This window comes from Symphalangus syndactylus, chromosome 10 (genome assembly GCF_028878055.3).
Source record: "Symphalangus syndactylus isolate Jambi chromosome 10, NHGRI_mSymSyn1-v2.1_pri, whole genome shotgun sequence".
Taxonomy (NCBI): Eukaryota; Metazoa; Chordata; class Mammalia; order Primates; family Hylobatidae; genus Symphalangus; species Symphalangus syndactylus.
In genome coordinates this window covers 68,193,137-68,218,039 of record NC_072432.2, presented here as the reverse complement: position 1 = coordinate 68,218,039, position 24,903 = coordinate 68,193,137, and the positions used below count along the sequence as shown (strand labels likewise).

At 35.7% G+C, this 24,903-nt stretch overlaps 1 protein-coding gene across 1 annotated transcript; it reads left to right on the top strand.

Annotated features, from left to right (window-relative positions):
• The first annotated feature begins 16,345 nt into the window (after positions 1–16,345).
• Positions 16,346–24,536, top strand: LOC129492283 (histatin-1-like). The gene is made up of 6 exons (XM_055297414.2): positions 16,346–16,375; positions 18,963–19,026; positions 20,228–20,248; positions 20,327–20,356; positions 21,396–21,500; positions 24,480–24,536. The coding sequence occupies exons 2-5, from the start codon at positions 18,976–18,978 to the stop codon at positions 21,444–21,446; spliced, it is 153 nt and encodes a 50-aa protein (XP_055153389.1). The 5' UTR covers positions 16,346–16,375; positions 18,963–18,975; the 3' UTR covers positions 21,447–21,500; positions 24,480–24,536.
• The last annotated feature ends 367 nt before the right edge of the window (positions 24,537–24,903 follow it).

Below are 24,903 nucleotides of genomic sequence, written 5' to 3'. Positions count from 1 at the left end.
CACCATGAACTATGCACAGGAATGGTGGGGTGGCTTAGGCTGTTGATCCAGGCAAAACTGTGTTCTCAGTACCTGGAGATCTGCCTGAGTGTGGAGAGGAAATGATCCCACTACACCACAATCTATCTCCATAAAGGGTGTGGTGGATCAGACTAGTGTTCCAGGCAAGCAGTGGCTCTAAAGGCCTGAATTTCTACCTGGGGGTAGAGCAGAGAGGGCCCTACACACCACAATCTTGGGGTAGCAGGAGAGGGCACCTAGTAATGACACAGGCAAACTGGTTCTAGGTAAGCAATCTTGCACTTGCAGCATGTCTCATCACAAAAGAGAAACAACAGCTCTAGCAGCTCTCCTCTGCACCATGATTGTGAGGTGGTGAAAGCACAATTCTGGTGCCTAGTTTTCCAGTGTTTTCCATAATTCTGTCTATGAAGGTTCTTAACCCACTCCAGAGCAGGCACTTTAAACTCTGGCCTGAGACTCAAAAGCCTGCATAGCCATGTTCCCAAGTCACCAAAGAATGGCTGACTTTGTATGCACCTGTATTAAAAATGGCATCCTGCCATCAGTCCTGGGTCTGTGAAAATGTCTGCAGATGTTCCCAGTGTCTTTCCTTCATAATGTCTCATAGCCTCTCCCCAAGTTATCTTCAAGGCTTGGAAGAAACAAAATGCTCTCCTTTGGGCTAGATCACTCAGATCCTCAGTGGAAAGGTGAGTCACAGACGGAGATGCTCTGCATCTCTCATGTACTGGGGCTTCACTCACTTCAGTCAGCTGAATGTTATCATGGGGTATGTTTGCACTTGCTCTCCTCTGCAGGACCTGAAGTGTCCTTCACGTTTCCAGTACAATCCCACTTTCCTCCTTGAATTAAAGCTCAGAGACATGATCTTTATGAACTATCTTACTACCTTCAAGTGGCAGAAGCATGTCAAAAGTCTCTACTCTGCATCCTGAAAAAAAAAAAGAAGCAGGAAAAAAAAGAAACCACAACTCGCTTTATTTTCTCTTTTTATTTTGTGTTTGTTTTGATTTTTATTATTTAAGTTCTGGGATACATTTGCAGAACATGCAGGTGTGTTACATAGGCATACACATGCCATGGTGGTTTGCTGCACCCGTCAACCCATTATTTACATTAGGTATTTCTCCTAATGCTATCCCTCCCCTTAGCCTCCACTCCACAACAGGCCCGGATGTGTGATGTTCCCCCTCCTGTTTCCGTGTGTTCTCAGTGTTCAACTCCCACTTATGAGTGAGAACATGTGGTGCTTGGTTTTCTGTTCCTGTGTTAGTTTGCTGAGAATGATGGTTTCCAGCTTCCTCCATGTCCCTGCAATGAACATGAACTCATCCTTTTTCATGGCTGCATAGTATTCCATGGTGTATATCTGCCACATTTTCTTTATCCAATCTATCATTGATGGGCATTTTGGTTGGTTCCCAAGTCTTTGCTATTGTGAATAACGCTGCAATAAACATAACATATGCACGTCCTTATAGTAGAATGATTGATTGATAATCCTTTGGGTATATGCCCAGAAATGGGATTGCTGGGTCAAATGGGATTGCTGGTTCTAGATCCTTGAGGAATTGCCATACTGTTTTCCACAATGGCCAAACTAATTTGCTAATTACTAATTTATCTTTGTGCTGTTGTCTGTATTTCCTGAATTTGAATGTTGGCCTGCCTTGCCAAGTTAGGGAAGTTCTCCTGGATAATATCCTGAAGAGTGTTTTCTAACTTGGTTCCATTCTCCCTGTCACTTTCCAGTACACGAATCAAAGGTATATTTGATCTTTTCACATAGTCCCATATTTCTTGGAGGCTTTGTTCATTTCTTTTCACTCTTTTTTCTCTAACCTTGCCTTGTCACTTTATTTCATTAATTCGATCTTCAATCACTAATATCCTTTCTTCCACTTGATCGAATCAACCACTGAAGCTTGTGCATGCATCACGAAGTTCTTGTGCCATGGTTTTCAGCTCCCTCAGGTCATTTAAGGTCTTCTCTACATAGTTTATTCTAGCCATTCATCTAACCTTTTTTCAAGGTTTTTACCTTCCTTGCGATGGGTTACAACATGAAACTTTAGCTCGGACAAGTTTGTTATTACCAGCCTTCTGAAGCCTACTTGTCAACCTGTCAAACTCATTCTCCATCCCATTTTGTTCCCTTGCTGGCAAGGAGCTACAATCCTTTTGGAGGAGAAGGGGTGCTCTGTTTTTTGGAATTTTCAGCTTTTCTGCTCTGATTTCTCCCCATCTTTGTGGCTTTATCTACTTTTGGTCTTTGATGTTGGTGACCTACAGATGGGGTGAGGTGATGCACCGCCCTGCTTTGGCTTGCACTCCGTGGGCTGCACCCACTGTCCAACCAGTCCCAGTGAGATGAACCAAGTACCTCAGTTGGAAATGCAGAAATCACTCATCTTCTGTGTCAATCTCGCTGGGAGCTGCAGACCGGAGCTGTTTCTATTTGGCCATCTTGGAAGCCAGCCCACCACCAAAGTAATCTTACCAAAGATTACCAAAGTCATGTGAAATAAAAGGCATCTGAGTTAGCCTCTATTAGTCTGATAAGCACTGACTTTTCTTTAAGCCAATAGATTAAAGCTCTTTCAAACAATTTGGTAGTGAGGTACCACTTCCATGTGACACATTCAATTATATAAATATAATAGACACACAAAGGCAGGTCCAGAATATTTTTCATTTGGCTGTTTTAAAAAAATTTTCTCCCTTACTTTAGATTATTAATAAAGAAATGTTACAGGAGCCAACAAAAGGGGAAGGAAAGAGTTACCATCTCTGGCCTTTTCAAATGAGAGAAAGCACCAAACTTCAGGGATATCAGTCTGAAGAATTAGAAAAAGAAACGTTTCTCGAGCAAACAGTCATACTATTTTAGGAGAAAAAGTCACAATATAAGATTCTTTCTCATATAAAATTAAATTTCTATTATCCTTTTTGTTTACCAAAGGTACCTTTTTATATGTATAACTTTCCTTACGTTTCTCTTATTTTCTGTTTCCTTTTATTTCATTTTATATACCTCTAAATAATCTTTGAATTAGACAAAAAACATTTACCTTTTAATAAAAAAACACTTTTTAACATGTTTCCCTGTATTTTTTAAACTGGAAATTAGACATTTAATTAATATCTATTATTTAATATAACCTCAGATTATAAATTATATAACAACTTTAATATAAGGGATTGAAGTGTCCTGATAATGGGTACGTATCCACAGTGTTTCACCCCTGAGTTATTTCTGCCCTCTTACGTGTCTTGTTTTCTCTCTTCAGAGGTCTGGTACCTCCAAGAAGGCCCATAAGATGGAGTAACCAGCTCCCATATGCACTTACCTATAAGTCTTTTTTAACTACTTTTGTTGGGGGTTTCCTGCAGGGCTGCTGTACATCACAGGGGGTCAAACCCCCAGACACTTTCACTTGGCTTCTGGTCACCTGGGGCACATTTTGCCTGGGAGGGGCAAAATGCCTTTTCTCTTCAGAGTGAGAAAACTCAGTCTCTTATTTATCTAAGAAAACAATAATTCAGTTCCTCGCACAAATGTGCAGACAAGACAACTGTGCTTAATTTAGGGAGAAAAAGCAGTGGAAAAGACCCTTTAGAGGCCGGGCGCGGTGGCTCACGCTTGTAATCCCAGCACTTTGGGAGGCCGAGGCGGGTGGATCACGAGGTCAGGAGATCGGGACCACGGTGAAACCCCGTCTCTACTAAAAATACAAGAAATTAGCCGGGCGTGGTGGCGGGCGCCTGTAGTCCCGGCTACTCGGAGAGGCTGAGGCAGGAGAATGGCGTGAACCCGGGAGGCGGAGCTTGCAGTGAGCCGAGATCGCGCCACTGCACTCCAGCTTGGGTGACAGAGCGAGACTCCGTCTCAAAAAAATAAATAAATAAATAAATAAAGAAAAAGAAAAGACCCTTTAGAATATACCTCTCTGAACCAGACACCAAACAGGTTGCCCGAAAAGCGGTCATTTTCCTTGTCTTTAGAAAAAGGCAATGGAAAATATTCTTTAGAATGCACCTCTCAGATAGAATTAGGACCCTAAACAACTTTCTAGGAGGAAAAAAAAATGCAGCTCAGAACAAATCAAGGACCCGCAACCAAAGGGATGTTCAGGGCTCAGGAGGACTTGCCAGTTTCACTAGAGGAGAAGCTCAAAATCAGGGAGGCTTTCAATGGGCCCCTGCTTGTACCCTAGCTCCAAGTTTGTGCCACTCCTTCAGTGTTCTGACTCTTCTCTGAGGCCCCACATGTTCAGGCAACAAATTGTTGTTGACAAAAAGAATCAAACTCTGTAAAATATTTGAAGAGATTTATTCTGAGTCAAAAATGAGTGACCAATGGCCTTTGACACAGACCATAGGAGATCCTGAGAACATGTCCCCAAACATAGCTAGGGTACAGCTTAGTTTTATACATTTTAGGGAGACATGAGACATCAATCAAATCCATGTAAGATATGTTATACAATGGATTTATACAGATAGGTGGACACTTCAACTTGTCCACTAAGTTCTAAGGGATGTTTCAAGAAACAACCTATGTATGAGATCAGAGTTTATCATATTATTTTTGTATAAAAAGATAGAAGTGAAAAAACTTTTATACTTGATCTTTAATTATATAATTAAGATACTAACTATTCTCTCATTTTTCATTTTTCCAAGAGAGCTGATGTATCTGAAGAGATAAATCACCTTCATTCACAGTAAAACTTAATAATCAAACACGTATTGAATTTTTACTCTTGTCTTTATTTTCACAGAAATATCATGGGTGTAAAAGAAAATTCCTTTCAAGGATTCTCTTGATAATGTTGTGCAGTCCAAACAAGTGTTCTTTCCTGATTATTTAATCTCCTGGTATAATCTGTGATAATTTTTGAAATATATGTATATTATGAATGGCTAAAGTATATACTAATTTCACTTACTCATGATACACTGGCAAAAGTCCCACATGTCTTAGGGAATTTAGGTGGAAGTTCATAATGCCAATTTAAAGAAGTCAATTATTCTCTGAGAACTAAAATAAATTTGGTAAATAATTATGTTGACGTAAATGATAGTTAAAAGCCAATTCTACTAAGTATAATATATGCCTATACCGCCATATTACATGTGCTGGCAATCACACAGGTAATATGGGAAGTTCCCATCTTTTGATTTGTTGATAGTGATAAAGTCTTTCAATTAAACTGGCTATTCTAAATAAAATAGAATATAGTATTTCTTTAATATATTTCTTAATGTGTATCTTTGATATGTCATTATTGTTTGATCTCTCATCTTAATGTGATGGAGTTTTAAAAATTCTTCTTAGTAATATAATAAATACATTGATAAAATGTCACCAGATAAAAACATAAACATTGGGGAAGGATAGTTATTTGGGTTAAGAGAAGGCAGGGTTAAAGAATGCAGTAGTGACATGGAGAAACTCCGCTTAAGTTGGAAGTATTAAATTTTTATTTCCCATAATACTCAATGATGGGCAAAGTAGTAGCTTAAAGGTAGTATTAAAAAAAAAAAAAAGGTTTAATCCTCATTTGGAGTGGTTGCCTGTAATCAGTATTCCCATGTGTACTATAAAACAAGAACTGGCAACAATGAGTAAAAAGGTAAATGCTTTATGATTTTTACCTACTTTTACATATATTTTTTATAAAAATGGTAAATCTAACTAGTAGTTTAAAAATGATATTGCAGTTGATATATGAGTTGCAGTTGATACAACAAACTAAGCTTTTAAACACATTATCGTGAAACTCTTGCACTGTCACTGTCCCAATTATCTACAGTTTTCTCTAGTTCTTTTGTCTGTATGCGGGAAAGGTCTAACCAACATCAACCATGTCCAGACTATTGGCCATATCCAGCATATCCACCATATTACCTATATCCTTATCCATAGCCTTACAGTGTTCCTCAGTAACCACAGGATATAAGTATAAAAGTAGGCTAGGTCTAGTGATATTTTTTACTTTCCAAAAATATCCATGCTCACAGTTAAAAGAGGAAAACAAACACGAGATATCAAACAAACAATAGACCCAGTAAGAGATGTGGGATGGTTTAGCTCCTTGAAATGTATTTATTTATATAAACACCTCTGAGAGAAAGTTTCTGTCCTGTCATGGTTAAGAGGCTGGACTCTGGAGAGGAGGAACCCTGAGTTTGTATCATGTTCCTGACAACTACTAGTTTCTTTACTGTATTAGTCCATTCTCATGCTGCTAATAAGACATACCCGAAACTGGGTAATTTATAAAGGAAAGAGGGTTAATGGACTCACACTTTCACATGGCTGGGGAGTCCTCACAATCATGGCAGAAGACGAAGGAAGGGGAAAGGAACTTCTTACATGGCTGCAGACACGAGGGCATGTGCAGGAGGACTCCCATTTATAGAACCATCAGATTTCCTGAGACTTATTCACTACCACAAGAACAGTATGGAGGAAAATGCTCCCACCATTCAATTATCTCCTCCTGGCCCGCCTTTGACATATGGAGTTTATTACAATTCAAGGTGAGATTCCAGTGGGGACACAGCCAAATCATATCAACCTTGAAATCAGTAGTTTCTTAATCTTCTTTAAACATCAGTTTTCTTATCAACAAAATAGATATTATAATAATAGTTAACCTCATTTTAGAATTGGGAAGACTATTAACAAATATATTACGTAAAATCCCTTGATTAGAAAGGTGTACAGTTATGACTGCAGATTTCCGTGCCACTAACTGTGTTTCAGAATGTTGTTCAAAACTATGCCTCCTAAAATACAATCTTTGGAGAAGACGTACAAGCACTGTCTGGGAAATTGTGGGAAATTTCCATTATATGCCCTAAGTAAAGCCAAGAGCAATTACTGAAAGAATCACTAGTATAATACCAACAGGAGATATAAAAATGTCTTCAATTTCTTTTTTAGAATATCAGTTTTATCTAACTATACACAACATGAAATGTTCTGAATTCTGTGCAATATTAAATATTTATCTACAAAATAAAGCAAATTTTTAGAGATTAAAGATAACTTCTACATTCATCAAAGTTGAAATATTTCATGGAATTTTAAATATTTCTCAGTGCATTGTGAGATTTTATTCCAATTGAATATCCTGTTGACATTAATGATATGGGAAACAGCCTGAACTTGATCCTCTAGGCATTCGATAATAGCCGATGAAATTTAATCAAGAAAGGATACATTTAAAATATTATTTGGGGAAAATAAATATGAATAAAGTATGTAGGCTATATTTAAGTGGGAGAAAAAATAGAATAATAATGGAACTTGAGAGAAATTTAAATTTAAATTGCAGGTGTTGGATGATAATTTTTATTTATTCTGATACCCATTTAACAAGTATTTAATTGCCTATTACTTGTCAAATATTATTTTGAACCCTGTATTATATTAGCCTAAATGATCTGTAAATAGCTATGCTGCACTAGGAAGAATATAAATGTTTTCTACAGGAGTTGGTTGAATTACCAAAAAGACAAAGTAAAATAAAAGAAAGACTATGATTTAGTGTATTTTCCCTCTTTCAGGATGCCTGCCTTCCTAATGGATGTTTGATTGCACAGTTGCAATTTCAAACCATTAAGCTTTTTGCAGTGCTGTTTCTGAGTAATAGAAGTCCATTCTTTTTATAAATGCAATATATTTTAAACAATTCTTATGCAAAAGTTCTTTATTTCTATTTTCTATATTTACAAACATAGCTATTCCTTACATCACTTCTTTTACCCAGTTTGAGAAGCACTGACTGAAGCACTCTATGTCAGAGGTCCTTTAGAGTCAGTTATTCCTAATTTAGCCTGTAGTATTTTATATTTTACAAGCATATAATCCTTAAGCTCAGCTAGATTATTGGGCCTATTTATTCTGACATTTGATTGGCTCCGGGTTTCCTTTGGTACACCTAATTTTCTCAGCCTCAAAGTTTCTCACATTTTTTACCTCAGTTTCTACAAGACAGAAGGTAACTGCACCACCCCCCCACCCCCACCCACCCCACTCATTGACACTGCACAGTAAGGGGAACACAGACCCCAAACCATCTAATGCTCTCCATCAATTTGTCTGCAATGACTTTCATTATTATTATTATTATTATTATTATACTTTAAGTTTTAGGGTACATGTGCACAACGTACAGGTTTGTTACATATGTATACATATGCCATGTTGGTGTGCTGCACCCATTAACTCATCATTTAGCATTAGGTATATCTCCTAATGCTATCCCTCCCCCATCCTCCCACCCCACAACAGTCCCCGGAGTGTGATGTTCCCCTTCCTGTGTCCATGTGTTCTCATTGTTCAATTCCACATATGAGTGAGAACATGTGGTGTTTGGTTTTTTGTCTTTGCGAGAGTTTGCTGAGAATGATGGTTTCCAGCTTCATCCATGTCCCTACATTCAGCAGATACTTACTGAGAGACGCTAGCTGTCAGGGCCTCTTCTAGATGCTGGAGACACAGCAAGGTATAAGACAGATGAAAGCCTGCCTGTGGGGCGTTTACATGGTTGTTTGGAAATACAAACAAGTAAAACATTAATAGGTAATATCTTAGGCGATAAGTGTACTGAAGAAGTATAAGGTAGGGCTAGGGCACAGATGACATTTTAAATGGAATAGTCAAGAACAGCCTCTTTGATATAGTGACATTTTAGAAGAGACATGAACTAATTATAGAATGATATGAGGAAAGAAATTCTCCAGAAGAAGAAATAGCAAATGCCAATCTATTGTGCTAGAAATATGTTTGTTGTATTTGGGGAAAATTCAAGGAGATTAATATGGACATAGAAGGCAAGAAGTGGATCAAAATGAATTAGGTCACAGAAAAAGGCATGTAGATGATTCAAGCTCTGTAGGTCCTACCTAGGCTTTGAATTGGGATGGATGCTATTGGATGAGTACATGATCTGATTTATATTTTGGAAGTAAGACAAATGTTGAAGCATAGATATCTGTAGATTACAGAAAACTGTAGATCTGTAATACTACTATGTCGATTTATTCTGTCTGGTCATCCTTTATTTTATCTCATTCTCATCCAACCCAGGACTTCATCATTCAGTACATATTGCAATAACTGACAACTCCAGTGAACTCTGGGTTTTAGAATCTCTAATTCAGTAAAATGTCAATCCTAGTAATTGATAAATTTCCCTACACTGCATCTCTACCAAGAAAACTCTATTCTACAAGAAAAAAATGTTTCATTCTGTTTTCTAAATGTGGAATACAACATTGCTTAGCAACGATTTTTATTTTATTTAGCGTTATAGTCTCATCCCTTCCTTCCTACACAATGTCCAAAGATATTATTAGTTTCCTGAAGCATTCAACTATCTCACCCACTAGTAAATTCCAGAAAAAAAAACTCTACCTATTTTTAAAAAGAAAAATTAAGGCAATATTGCATAATCTCTTCAAATTTCCCACTTTCACTCCCCAATAAATTACTGTACATCTAAACAAATTTCTAACTCTCTCCAACATCTCTATCCTTGATTATCAGTTTTTCAAAATTATTTTCTAATCATTATCTGTTTTACGTTTCCTCTCTATTCTTAAAGAATTTTAAAAATTAATATATTCTTTCCAATGAAGGTTTCCAATACCACAGAAATACAAACTACCATCAGAGAATACTATAAACACCTCTACGCAAATAAACTAGAAAATCTAGAAGAAATGGATAAATTCCTTGGCAAATACACCCTCCCAAGACTAAACCAGGAAGAAGTTGAATCTCTGAATAGACCAATAACAGGCTCTGAAATTGAGGCAATAATTAATAGCTTACCAACCAAAAAAAGTCCAGGAGCAGATACAGTCACAGCCGAATTCTACCAGAGGTACAAGGAGGAGCTGGTACCATTCCTTCTGAAATTATTCCAATCAATAGAAAAAGAGGGAATCCTCCCTAACTCATTTTATGAGGCCAGCATCATCCTGATACCAAAGCCTGGCAGAGACACAACAAAAAAAGAGAATTTCAGACCAATATCCTTGATGAACATCGATGCAAAAATCCTCAATAAAATACTGGCAAACCAAATCCAGCAACACATCAAAAGCTTATCCACCATGATCAAGTGGGCTTCATCCCTGGGATGCAAGGCTGGTTCAACATACGAAAATCAATAAATGTAATCCAGCACATAAACAGAACCAAAGACAAAAATCGCATGATTATCTCAATAGATGCAGAAAAGGCCTTTGAAAAAATTCAACAGCCCTTCATGCTAAAAACTCTCAATAAATTGGGTATTGATGGGACGTATCCCAAAATACTAACAGCTATCTATGACAAACCCACAGCCAATATCATACTGAATGGGCAAAAACTGGAAGCATTCTCTCTGAAAACTGGCACAAGACAGGGATGCCCTCTCTCACTACTCCTATTCAACATAGTGTTGGAAGTTCTGGCCAGGGCAATCAGGCAGGAGAAGGAAATAAAGGGTATTCAATTAGGAAAAGAGGAAGTCAAATTGTCCCTGTCTGCAGATGACATGATCGTATATCTAGAAAACACCATTGTCTCAGCCCAAAATCTCCTTAAGCTGATAAGCAACTTCAGCAAAGTCTCAGGATACAAAATCAATGTGCAAAAATCACAAGCATTCTTATATACTAATAACAGACAAACAAAGAGCCAAATCATGAGTGAACTCCCATTCACAATTGCTTCAAAGAAAATAAAATACCTAGGAGTCCAACTTACAAGAGACGTGAAGGACCTCTTCAAGGAGAACTACAAACCACTGCTCAATGAAATAAAAGAGGATACAAACAAATGGAAGAACATTCCATGCTCATGGGTAGGAAGAATCAATATCATGAAAATGGCCATAATGCCCAAGGTAATTTATAGATTCAATGCCATCTCCATCAAGCTACCAATGACTTTCTTCACAGAATTGGAAACTACTTTAAAGTTCATATGGAACCAAAAAAGAGCCCGCATTGCCAAGTCAATCCTAAGCCAAAAGAACAAAGCTGGAGGCATCATGCTACCTGACTTCAAATGATACTACAAGGCTACAGTAACCAAAACAACATGGTCCTGGTACCAAAACAGAAATATAGACCAATGGAACAGAACAGAGCCCTCAGAAATAATGCCGCATAACTACAACTATCTGATCTTTGAGAAACCTGACAAAAACAAGAAATGGGGAAAGGATTCCCTATTTAATAAATGGTACTGGGAAAACTGGCTAGCCATGTGTAGAAAGCTGAAACTGCATCCCTTCCTTACACCTTCTACAAAAATTAATTCAAGATGGATTAAAGACTTACATGTCAGACCTAAAACCATAAAAACCCTAGAAGAAAACCTAGGCAATACCATTCAGGACATAGGCATGGGCAAGGACTTCATGTCTAAAACACCAAAAGCAATGGCAACAAAAGCCAGAATTGACAAATGGGATCTAATTAAATGAAAGAGCTTCTGCACAGCAAAAGAAACTACCATCAGAGCGAAAGGCAACCTACAGAATGGGAGAAAATTTTTGCAATCTACTCATCTGACAAAGGGCTAATATCCAGAATCTACAAAGAACTCAAACAAATTTACAAGAAAAAAACAAACAACCCCATCAAAAAATGGGTGAAGGGCATGAACAGACACTTCTCAAAAGAAGACATTTATGCAGCCAAAAGACACATGAAAAAATGCTCATCATCACTGGCCATCAGAGAAATGCAAATCAAAACCACAGTGAGATACCAGCTCACACCGGTTAGAAAGGAAATCATTAAAAAGTCAGAAAACAACAGGTGCTGGAGAGGATGTGGAGAAATAGGAACACTTTTACACTGTTGGTGGGACTGTAAACTAGTTCAACCATTGTGGAAATCAGTGTGGTGATTCCTTAGGGATCTAGAACTAGAAATACCATTTGACCCAGCCATCCCATTACTAAGTATATACCCAAAGGATTATAAATCATGCTTCTATAAAGACACATGCACACGTATGTTTATTGCGGCACTATTCACAATAGCAAAGACTTGGAACCAACCCAAATGTCCAACAATGATAGACTGGATTAAGAAAATGTGGCACATATACACCACGGAATACTATGCAGCCATAAAAAATGATGAGTTTATGTCCTTTGTAGGGACATAGATGACGTTGGAAGCCATCATTCTCAGCAAACTATCACAAGGACAAAAAACCAAACACCACATGTTCTCCTTCATAGGTGGGAATTGAACAATGAGAACACGTGGACACAGGAAGGGGAACATCACACACCGGGGACTGTTGTGGGGTGGGGGTGTGGGGAGAGATAGCATTAGGAGATATACCTAATGCTAAATGATGACTTAATGGGTGCAGCACACCAACATGGCACACATATACATATGTGACAAACCTGCCCATTGTGCACATGTACCCTAAAACTTAAAGTATAATAATAAAAAAATAAAAAGTATAATGCTGTAACCTAATGTTTGCATTTGGGGCATTTTTATTTACAACATATTTTTATATATTCTCATTTAGTTAAATTTTAACTCTTATTATAATACCTTAAATATAAGAAAAATTTAGTTAGAGAGATTAAGCAACTGCAAAGTTCACAGCAACATTTGTTTATGGAAATGAATATTTCCTTCATAATGTTTCAACTTCTTGGCTTCTGCACTGTACAAACTGCTTAGAAATACTTCTCTTCTCTGTTTGTCTTTTCTATCACGAATGTTTTCATGAGCTTTCTGTTTTCTTCCACATATTACATCAATGCTAATCAGGATATCTCTCTTCAGCCTATTTTCTTCTGATTCTATGCACCCTTTCTGTATGATCTCTTCTAATTTCATAGTCTTGATTATTATCAATAGGCTTCTAAGTCCCCAGTCTGCAGCTCCAGTGTGGCTCTTCATCTCCCACTTTTAGTCTCATGTAATTAGTCCTCTCCTGAATTTCTCTATCTGATTGAGTCTTTATTCTTTTCTGACTCTCAAATTACATGAAAAACTCCTTAAGAATAGGAGAAAAGCTAGTCACATCGTATCTCTGGAATAAAGGAGATTCTGTCTTATTTAGTAGGCAGTCACATGTTGTTCCATATAAGTCAATAGCAGTATTTTTCATTTTAGTAATTCAAACAGGAATACAACATAAGTGTTTTCTTGGTTAAATAAGCACCACAGATTTGGATAACAAACTGTCCCATATTTTATTATTATTATTATTATTATACTTTAAGTTTTAGGGTACATGTGCACAATGGGCAGGTTTGTTACATATGTATGCACGGTGTGCTGCACCCATTAACTCGTCATTTAGCATTAGGTATATCTCCTAATGCTATCCCTCCTTCCTCCCCCCACCCCACAACAGTCCCCAGTGTGTGATGTTCCCCTTCCTGTGTCCATGTGTTCTCATTGTTCAATTCCCACCTATGAGTGAGAACATGCGGTATTTTCATCACAGGAGATTCCGAGAATAAGGAGGAGGAGAAGCAGAAAATGGAGGAAGAGGAGCCCAGAGAAGAAGAAAAGAAAGAGGAGGAGGGGGAGAAGCAGAAAAAGGTGAAGAGGGAGGATAAAAACCCAGCATAAATATCACTATAAAAACCCATTCATGGGTTGTATCCATAAGCAACCAGTGTATTGCCACAACTGTGATAAGACAGTGGCTCTTTGTTGATACTTCCCTTGTAATTGAAAGGCATGGCCTTTTCAAAGAACATGATGTTTGCTTATAGAAGACAAGATATCTGTTTTACTTAATTATAAAATATGAAGCCATGTTCTGGTCCATCAGTCTTGTAAAATGGCCTACTGTTCCTGGAGGGTGAGACCATCCCTAGCATGAGAAGGTCACTACTGTATTTCCACTCCACCATGCTTGTTCCACCTGTCATACATAATCCCCACACTTCCTAACTTGGAGAAGCAGAAAATCATGGGTGAAATAATGCCTACATTTTGGTGTTCCAACATAAAATGTATATGCTTTAGGTTTAATTGTAGTTTCAAATTGACATCTGCCATATCTTACCTGTTAGTTTGCTGTTTGGTAGTGCTTTTGGACTGTTAGTTTGCTTTTTGTGCACTAGAACGTGAATATCTTAGATCCACTGGAACTGTACCTAATATTGTTAGAAAAATGAACTAGGGAAAAAACCACAGGGAAGAAATGAGAGGAGACAGAGAAGAAAAGAAGAAAGGAATGAAACTACTGGACATTTTGTAATTAATTAAAGCAGGGTATATTTTTTAAATCAGACATAGTTCAGTAGTTACTGAACCATGAGATGGTGCAGTGGCTCATGCCTGTAATCTCAGCACTCTGGAAGGCTTAGGCACAAGGACCACCTGAAATCAAAAGTTCAAGAACAGTGTTGACAAAATTGTGAAACCCATCTCTATAAAAAATAAAATTAAAAATTTAGGCTGGTGCAGTCATGCATACCTGTATCTCTAGCTACTTAGGAGAATGAGGAGAGGTTTGCTTGAGCCCTGTAGTTCCAGACTGCAGTTAGCTGTGATTGCACCACTGCACTCCAGCCTGGGTGATGCGTGCAGCCTATCTACCTATTAAAAAAAAATAGTCACTGAATCCTACGTAACTTTGTTTCATTGAGAATGTAAAGAGAATGGGTTTGTTTTGTGCCAGAGAAGAGACCTTATATCTCTGATGCTTAGAAATTTCATGCAAAAAGAACAAGAATAATGTAAATCTAATATACTTGAATTACATATTTGCCTAAATAAATAATTTAAATTTTTGTATATTACCTATAGAATACCATAATTTCCAATAGGACTGTTAAAATTAGCATAGATAGCATATCTAATAAATATTTCCTTTAAAAACTCATGCACAAAGACATTTTATTTTATTTTATTTTACTTTCTTATTTTACTTTAAGTTCTGGGACACATGTGCAGAAGATGCAGATTTGTTGCATTGGTAATCATGTGCCATGGTGGTTTGCTGCACCTATCAACCCATCATCTAGGTTTTAAGCCCCACATGCATTAGCTATTTGCCCTGATGCTCTCCCTCCCTCCCCAACCACCAGACCCTGGTGGGTGCTGTTTCCTTCTCTGAATCAGACACAAATTTAAAATATAATTTCTAATTAGTGGGATCAAGCTAAAGACCATGCGTTTACAAATCTGTTAAGTAGTTTTTCTATCTTTAAAGTACACAAAGAGTCTCCTGGACATGTTCTTAAAATTCAGGTTCCAGGTGTACACCACAAGATTCTGACCCAGTAAGTTTGGAAAAGTAGACAAAGAATCTGCATTTCAACAAGTAACAGCTGATGCTGATCATGATGGTCGCATGTGGCACCCTCTGAGGAACAATGGACTGGGCTGTATAACTTATCTGAACTCTAGAAGAGTTTTTAATACTCAGTTCTTAGCACATCAAATTCTCCAATCGGTAGCGAGTAGGTGAATGCTTATACATGTTTGCCTATGAATTAAATTAAAATTCTGTTTTTCTCTTTCTGTCTAATATAGTTATTTCAACAAATGGCCTCTATAAAGATATATGAACCTCTGAAAACTCCAGGGAAGTAAATTCAAATTTCTAAACATAAGAAATCAGTTTTATGTGAGAGATATATGACCAGGCACCTAGAATCTTTTGACATTAAATATGAGAATGTTTTTATCATATGATATCCAAAAGATGATTGAATTTTGGCAAATGTTTACATTCACTTTATTACTTAAAACATTCAAAGTCAATGTAAAGGTGAAAATACAAGATAAATAATGATTTGTAGGAAAACTTTTGAAGTGTAGAATGACTCCAATTTTATTATGCCAATTATCACTATTTACTAGAGAATGTGTAAAATTTTGATAACATGGTAAGTATTATTTTTGACATAGCGTTGTTCCATCTTGGACATATATTTGTTGAAAAGTGGTAGATGGTATTCTACAGAAACATCTTTATCACTGCAATCATTTCTATGCCTGGTTTCCTCCAGCATGCTTTTCCGTTGTCTGACTCACTAAGGGCTAGACTAACACTGGGATTAGCATGTGATGGGTCCATTTGCTTTCCGGTTGCTTTGTCTTCACAATGATCTATTGTAGAATCACCTGGTTAAGTTTATTTTTAGAATTTGTAGAGACAGATTTTGGGCATTACTTTCCGTCTCAATCATATGGTCTCCTAATTGATGCTATTTAGAAAAACAAAAGGGAGATTTCAACGTGTTTAAATACAGCAGCCATCTAGGAAAGGACATCTCTTGAGACTTCACTTCAGCTTCACTGACTTCTTGACTCTCCTCTTGAGTAAAAGGTAATGTGTTCAAGTACAATCTAATATAAAGTCTTAGCAAAAGCTTTTGTTTGCTAAAATCAATTCTAACCCACTTATGAAAATGTATATTATCTATTTAAATCTAATTTACTTGAATTACATATTTGCCTAAATAAATAATTTACATTTTTGTATATTACCTATAGAATACCATAATTTCCAATAGGACTGTTCAAATTAGCATAGATGATTTATCTAATAAATATTTCCTTTAAAAACTCACACACAAATTCATTTTATTTTATTTTATTTTACTTTCTTATTTTACTTTAAGTTCTGGGACACATGTGCAGAACATGCAGATTTGTTGCATTGGTAAACGTGTGCCATGGTGGTTTGCTGCACCTATCAACCCATCATCTAGGTTTCAAGCCCCACATGCATTAGCTATTTGCCCTGATGCTGTAATGTGTAAAAATTTTGTAATCGGGATCTGAAGATGACTTCCAGTTCTCAATTCCTATGAATTAATACCAGCAGTCATCATGCAAAGTAAATAATGTGGAATATGGCAATGTATTACATCCTCTCTGTTGGTGGGACCTCAATTAACTCTTTTTATTTCCTTATCTAGATACCTGATATCTACTTTCTTAATTATTAATTCTACTTTTAACTTAAAGCAGAAGTTCAAATTTTACAAGAAGATACTGATAAATTCTCTCTTGGTAAATGTATTATTATAAAAGTTTATTTTTAAAAATTTACTTCCTTCTTAATAGGAAACCATTTTATTACTTTTTAATTGACCTTTCCATCATTTAAAACAGTTCTGTTATAATGCAAAGCATATACTGTATAAGAGTTAGTCATCTCAATCTTACTAATTTGTTTAACTCATTTTCATTCATTTGTGTTACAGCAGAAAAGAAAGAGTTTACTGTTCCAAATTTTTATTATTGTGTTACTTGGGAAATATGTTTTTCAAAACCATTAATTATATATTGATTATCTATGTTCTTTTATCTATCAGTTTATGTGTTAGTAAAAGAAGACCAATTTCTTAGAACCCTTTTTTAATTTTGTACTTGCAACAGAATTGACAACAGTAAAATTCTCATGCCTTTTGTTTCATAAAAAGAGTTGTAGTAGGATTTATATATTAGGTAATAGAAAAACTTCAAAATACATAATTTGTATAGTTAGTCCTATAGTAGAAGTTTCCATTTAAATGAATGAAGCAAAATGAACGAATAAATAATATGGTAAATGCCATAAATCATGGGTTCTGCTTTCCATGATAGAGATGTAGGGCTGTTTAAGAGCAGGACATTTTATTATAATTAGATGAAAAATGTTACTGTAATTTTACATCACAAATGACAGGTAAAAGAGATTAGAAAAAAATTTTTAAATTACCTATTAATGAATTAATTTATAGCTGCAATTAACAGCCAAAAATGCCACGTAACTGTAAGTCTTGTGGTCACTGTATTTTCCAATGGAAATGCTTTTATTTACATGTTTGTAATTTAGAAATAAGTAATCTGCTATACTTTTTTATATCTGCAAAGGAACTGGATTCACTTGCATATACATAATTATAAAAACATATCAGAGTCCCAGATGAGGCTAACTTTGTTGAATAATATTATTTGAAATGTTAAACAATCTTCACCAATGCAACTTCTCAAAGTAGCTACAAACATTCTCCCTGTGAATTCTCTTCATTTTATTTTTGTCTACCCAATATCATTAATGTTCTAATCTCAGGGTTACACCATCTGCGGATTCTCTAATAGAACTCTGGCTCATAGTCACTGACTTTATTATAAAGCCAGTCTCCATTGCTTGTCATTCTACTTTCCTAATATCTCTTTACACTGCACCTTAATTAGCATTCTTAATGTCATTATATAAGTGCCCTGTAATGTCACAACAACCTAAGTGGTCATCTTTTCTCCAGTTTTGTCCTCCCTATGTGTTGAACTGTTTGCATTTTTAACATGCTTTCCTCTCCGTTTTATTTCTTTATAGGCTCCCAACACCTCCCTTTACTCATTCCACATAATCCAACTCAAGCTTGCCTTTCTTCGTTACCTTCTTACTCCCATCCTCTTGGTCTGTTTAACATGTCCGTTTGTGTGTTTCATTAGCATATTAATATTTCCAAATCAGAGCACTCACCTTTACTCATCAATTCATGAGGCCATGCCTGGGGATCACACCTGTAATCCAAGCATTTTGAAAAGACAAGGCAGGAAGATTCCTAGAGCCCAGAAGTTTCAGAACTGCCTGGGAAATATAGTGAGGCTAAAAACATTCTCTACTAAAAAAAAAAAAAAAAAAAAAAAAAAAAAAAGAAAGAAAGAAAGAAAAAATTCGCTGGGCATGGTGGCACACACTTGTAGTTCCAGCTACAAGGGGGACTAGGGAGGCTAAGGTGGGCGGATGGCTTGAGCCCAGGTGGTCCAGGCTGCAGTGATCTGTGCTCATGCCCCTGCACTCCAGCCTGGAAAACAGAGCATGTCTCCCAATGCCTTGAAGCATAGTGTCATCAATAGAAGTTTGATGAATGAATTCATGAAAGAATGTGATTACTGATTTTTCATGTATGATTTTATAGGACTCAGCCAACTATGAAGTTTTTTGTCTTTGCTTTAATCTTGGCTCTCATGATTTCCATGACTGTAAGTATATCTGGAAATTTTAAAGACTACGTTCTCAGTACTTATCCCAAGTGTCTCTCTTATTCCTTGTGTTCTGGCATATACTCATGTTGACCTCAATACAGCTTTATAAGCTTTAATATTTCCCTACAAGGAGTTTCTTTGAATTAACTTATATAAGTTCTTTAAGGACTTGGAATAGATATTCATTACATACCTACAAACACTCAAGAACAATTACTTGAATGTAAAAGTAAAAGAAAATTTAGTGATCTTTTTAAATATGTGGAACTGAGATCTGTGAAAGTATCTTTAAATGTGAAAAGCTCTAGACCATCTGAAGTTAGAAATCTGAGGAAAGAACAAGGTGCACTTCAATGGAACCCAAGTATTAGAGGGTGTCAAAATAGGAATTTTCAAGTCATTTCTTGCACAACCTAACTCTTAAAGTCTGCATACAATTATTTAATCTTCCTAAAATAAAGCTGCCTATTTTCAACCATAAAACAAATCTCTATATTTATTAAGTGTCATGAGTTCCCAGCTCTATTGTCATTTACTACTGTGTATTAGTATGAAAAGCACTTGACCTCTCTGGAGTTCTTTCTCCTTCTCTACTTCCACCTCCTCCTCTTCCTCCTCCTCCTCCTCCTCCTCTTTCTATGAAGTTAATAGAAAATTGGTCACAAAAGAATAATAATACTCCAAACTATCCACTAAATTCTAATGAATGTTTCGAAAACTGAATTGGTTATGATGTCACAGTTTATCACGTGATTTTATTATAAAAGGATAGAAGTAGAAAAATAAAGAAATAAGAAGAACAGAGTAAAGCATAATGCCTGTCTCTATCAGCAAATAAAATATTTGTGTGTTTGTAGCTTTTGAGCTACACAGAACATATTCATATAAAAAACAATCCAGTGTTTCACTTTTCAGTTTTCACTCTCTTATTCCCCAGTGATAGACTTTTCCTGCCTTACATAAAAAAGATATATAAACCAAAATGAGTTGATATTTGAATACAGAATATTAATTATAGCATTTATCCTTCACTCATTTTAAAGATGTCATAAAGCTAGAATAACTAATTTAGTTTGTCATCAACCAAAGAATGCCTCCATTCTGTTTAATCATAAATGTGGCTAAGTCAATATTTATACTTACTCTTGAATTATAAAATTAAAACATTAATCATGTTCTCATTTTCTTTTTTTCCAAGAGAGCTGATTCACATGAAAAGGTAAGACATTTTCATTTAGTGGAAAACTTGATAATTAACCATATATTGAATTTTTAATCTTTTCTTTTTATTTCATAGAGACATCATGAGTATAGAAGAAAATTCCATGTAAGTGTTCTTCTGATAATGTGCACTCTAAATAAGTTTTCCTCTCTATTTATTCTCCTAGAAGAATCAATAGTTGTCTCTCAAATATATCTATATCATTAATCGCTAAAGTGCTCATTGATTTCATTTATTTATGATGCAAAGGCAAAAAGTCACAAATATCTTGTGCCCTAAAAGCATTTCAACAGAAACTCAATTCCACCTGAAATAAGTCAATTGTCAATTATTCTCTGAGAACTTATGTTTGTCCTGTAAATAATTACATTGACCTAAAGAATAGTTGAAATCCTAATTCTATTAAATATAACATATGCTTAATAAAGCATAGAGGCTTCTCATGTAATGTGGTTTCTACCTTCTGAATTTTTGAGGATGATACAGTCTTTAAATTGAACTGACTGTGCTAAATTAGACAGAAAATTGTATCTCTCTAACATTTTTCTCACTGTATGTATATAAAGTCTCATATTATTTTGACCTGTAATATCAATATGAATCTGGGTTCTAAAGTTCTCCTTACTAACATAGCAAGTATACATGTTAAAAAAGCACCAAGTAAAAAGATGCATAAAAAGGGATGAAGACTGTTTGTGTTAACAGCAGTGGGTATGAAAGAATGTAGGAGTTGTAAAGGAAAGTAAGATCACTAAAGGAATGACATTAAGAAGCACCACCTAAGTTGGAAACAGTAACTTAATCCTTTCCATAATACTCAATAGTGAGCAAAATAGTAGCTTGGAGGTAATATTTTAAGGAAGATTTGAACCCTGACTAGAGAGGTTACCTATAATCAGTGTTTCCACCTGTACTATTGTCACAAAAATATCAACAAACAGTACATACTTTATCATTTTTACCTACTTTTAAACATTTTTCTGATAAAAAAGAAAAATGTAAAAGTTTGAAAACGTTTATGTAGATAAAATACAAGGTCTTAACAATTTTAACAATCTAAGCTTTTAATGACAGTTTTTGAGAAACACTTGTACTGTCATTCTCTATTCTCTGCAATTTGCTCTCTCCTTTTGTGTGTATGCAGGAAAAGCATCATTCACATCAAGAATACCCATTTTATGGATACTATAGATGAAATTATCTGTATCACAATTGATATCCTTAGTAATCATGGGGCATGATTATAGAGGTAAGCTGACTCTAGTTATTAGTCTCTAGAAGTGTCAACACTGACAGTTTAAAAAAAAAAAGCCATAAGCCAACAACCATTCCAGTTTAAGAAATGTAGCATGGGTTAGCTCCTTGAAGTATATTGATTTATATAAATGCTTCTGAAGCTGCAGATGTGTGGTGTTATTTCTGAGGTCTCTGTTCTGTTCCATTGGTCTATATGTCTGTTTTGGTAGCAGTACCATGCTGTTTTGGTAACTGTAGCTTTGTAGTATAGTTTGAAGTCAAGTAGCATGACACCTTCAGCTTTGTTCTTTTGCTTACAATTGTCTTGGGTATATGAGCTTTTCTTTGGATCCATATGAAATTTAAAGTAGTTATTTCTAATTCTGTGAAGAATGTCAATGGTCGTTTGATGGGAATAGCATTGAATCTATAAATTACTTTTATCAGTATGGCCATTTTCATGATAATGATTTTTCTTATCCATGAGAATGGAATGTTTTTCCATTTGTTTGTGTCCTTTCTTATTTCCATGAGCAGTGGTTTGTAGTTCTCCTTGAAGAGGTCCTTCACATCCTTTGTTAGCTGTATTTCTAGGTATTTTATTCTCTTTGTAGCAATTGTGAATGGGAGTTCATTCATGATTTGGGTCTCTGCTTGCCATCTGATAGTCAACAAACCTGACAAAAACAAGTAATCAGGAAAGGATCTCCTATTTAATAAATGATGCTGAGGAAACTGGGTAGCCATATGCAGAAAACCGAAACTGGACCCCTTTCTTACACCTTATACAAGAATTAACTCAAGATGGATTAAAAACTTAAATGTAATACCACAAACCATGAAAACCTGAGAAGAAAACTTAGTTGATACCATTCAGGACATAGCCATTGGCAAAGACTTCATTTAAAAAATGCCAAAAGCAGTTGCAACAAAAGCCAAAATTGACAAATGGGATCTAATTAAACTAAAAAGCTTCTGCACAACAAGAGAAACTATCATCAGAGTGAACAAGCAACCTAGAGAATGAGAGAAAATGTCTGCAATCTACTCATCTGTCAATCTCTAATATCCAGAATCTACAAGGAACTTAAATTTACAAGACAAAAACAAACAACCTCATCTAAAAGTGGGCAAAGGACATGAACAGATAGTTCTCAGAAGAAGACACTCATGCAGCCAACAAACATTAAAAGAAGCTTATCATCACTGATCATTAGAGAAATGCAAATAAAAATCACAATGAGATACCATCTCACTACAAGTCAGAATGGTGATTATTAAAAAGTCAAGAAACAATAGATGCAGGTGATGCTGTGGAGAGACAAGAACACTTTTGTGTGAGAATGTAAATTAGTTCAACCATTGTGGAAGATAGTATGGTGATTCCTCAAGGATCTAGAACCAGAAATACCATTTGATGCAGCAATCCCATGACTGTGTATATACCCAAAGGAACGTAAATCATTCTACTATAAAGACATATGCCTACATATGTTTATTGCAGCACTATTTACACTAGCAAAGACATGGAACCAACCCAAATGACCGTAATGATAGACTGGATAAAGAAAATGTGGTACATATACACCACGGAATACTATGCAGCCATACAAACAAATGAGATCCTGTCCTTTGCAGGGACATGGATGAAGCTGGAAGCCATCTTCCTCAGCAAACTAACACAGGAACAGAAACGAAGCAGCACATGGTCTCACTCATAAGTGGGAGCTGAACAGTGAGAACATATGGAGACAGGGAGGGGACAACACAAACCAGGGATGGAGGGTAGGGGGTAAGGGAAGGTAACTTAGAGGACTGATCAATAGGTGCAGCAAACCACCACGGCACACATATACCTATGTAACAAATCTGCATGTTCTGCACATGTATTCTAGAACTTAAAGTAAAATAAAAAAATAAAATGAAATAAAATAAAATGCCTCCGAGGGAAAGCTTCTGTTCACTAGTGTTAAGACGCTGAGTTCTGGGTAGGGGAACCCCTAACATGTGTATCCTGACCCTGACAACTAGTTTCATGACCTTGAACTATTCCTAATCTTCTCCAAACCTCAGTTTTCTAATTGACAAATACATATTATAATAATACTTAAGCTTTTTATAGAATTGGAAAGACTATTGAGAGACATTATATAGAAGCCCTTGTTCTGGAAGGTGTATGGTTGTGGTCATGGGCTTCTCTGCCACTAACTCTGTACGTGGATGTTATTTGAAGTTTTCTGTCCTAAAATGTAATCTTTGGAGAAGCTGCACAACCACCATCTGGGAACTCATAAAAAGTTTACATTTTATGCCTAAGTAATTCTAATGGGCAATTGCTATAGGAATTACTAATCTAACATCAACAAGGAGATGGGAATTTTCAAGGAAATAGGAAATGGTAACAATTTCCTTTGTATAAAGTCAGTTTTATTTATCTATATTCACAGCATAAAATGTTCCAAAATCTATGAGATACTAAAGATTACACTTCAAAATAAAGCAATATTTTGGAGATAAAAGAGTACTGTTCTACAATTCAAAGCTGAAATAGTTCAAAAGGTGTCAAATATTTTTTTAATGCATTGGGACATTTTATTCATATTGAATTCCTGCTCTTTGTGATATCAGGAAAAGCCTGATCTTGGTCCTCCAGACGTTAGATGACATTTAATCACGGGAGGATATAGTTAAAATATTACTTGAGGGAGATAGATGAAATGTATAGGCTATATTTAAGTGGTAGAATAAAATAAGATGATGATGGAAAACCTTAAGAAAAATTTAAAGTTGCAGATGCTGAATAATTTTTATTTATTCCAATACCCACTTAATGAGTATTTAATTGTCTACTCTATCTCAAATATCATTTTGGTCCCTGTGTTATAATAAATAAAACTATCTATAAATACATACTTTCTGCCAGGAAGAGTATAAACTTATTTACAGGAGTATCAATTTCGGAGATAAAGTGTTGTTTTCTTTTTCTTCACAGGTTTGACTGGCAAATTCACTTTTTACTCATTTATTCTGATTCATCATACCGCGTCACACTACCACTGCTTTCTGAAGAATTATCATAAAGCAATGAAGAATAAAAGAAAGACCATGATTTAGTGAATTCTGTGTTTCATGATACTTCCCTTCCTAATTATCATTTGATTAGATACTTGCAATTTAAACTGTTAAGCTGTTTTCACTGCTATTTCTGAGTAATAGAAATTCATTCCTCTCCAAAATCAATAAATTTCAAGCACATTATTATGTGTATGCTCTTTATTTGTCTTTTTTATATTTACATATATAAAGATTTCTTTCTTCACTTCATTTTCCCAGTTTGAGTAGCACTGACTGTAGTACTTTATACCATAGCTCTTTTGAAATGATTATTTTTAATTTAGCATGTTATATTCATTTTG

Coding starts and splice junctions, on each gene's coding strand:
- LOC129492283 (XM_055297414.2), top strand. CDS start 18,976: ATGAAGTTTTTTGTCTTTGCTTTAATCTTGGCTCTCATGATTTCCATG. Junction 20,249..20,326: donor GAGCTGATTCACATGAAAAG/GTAAGACATTTT, acceptor TTTATTTCATAG/AGACATCATGAGTATAGAAG. Junction 20,357..21,395: donor AGTATAGAAGAAAATTCCAT/GTAAGTGTTCTT, acceptor GTGTGTATGCAG/GAAAAGCATCATTCACATCA.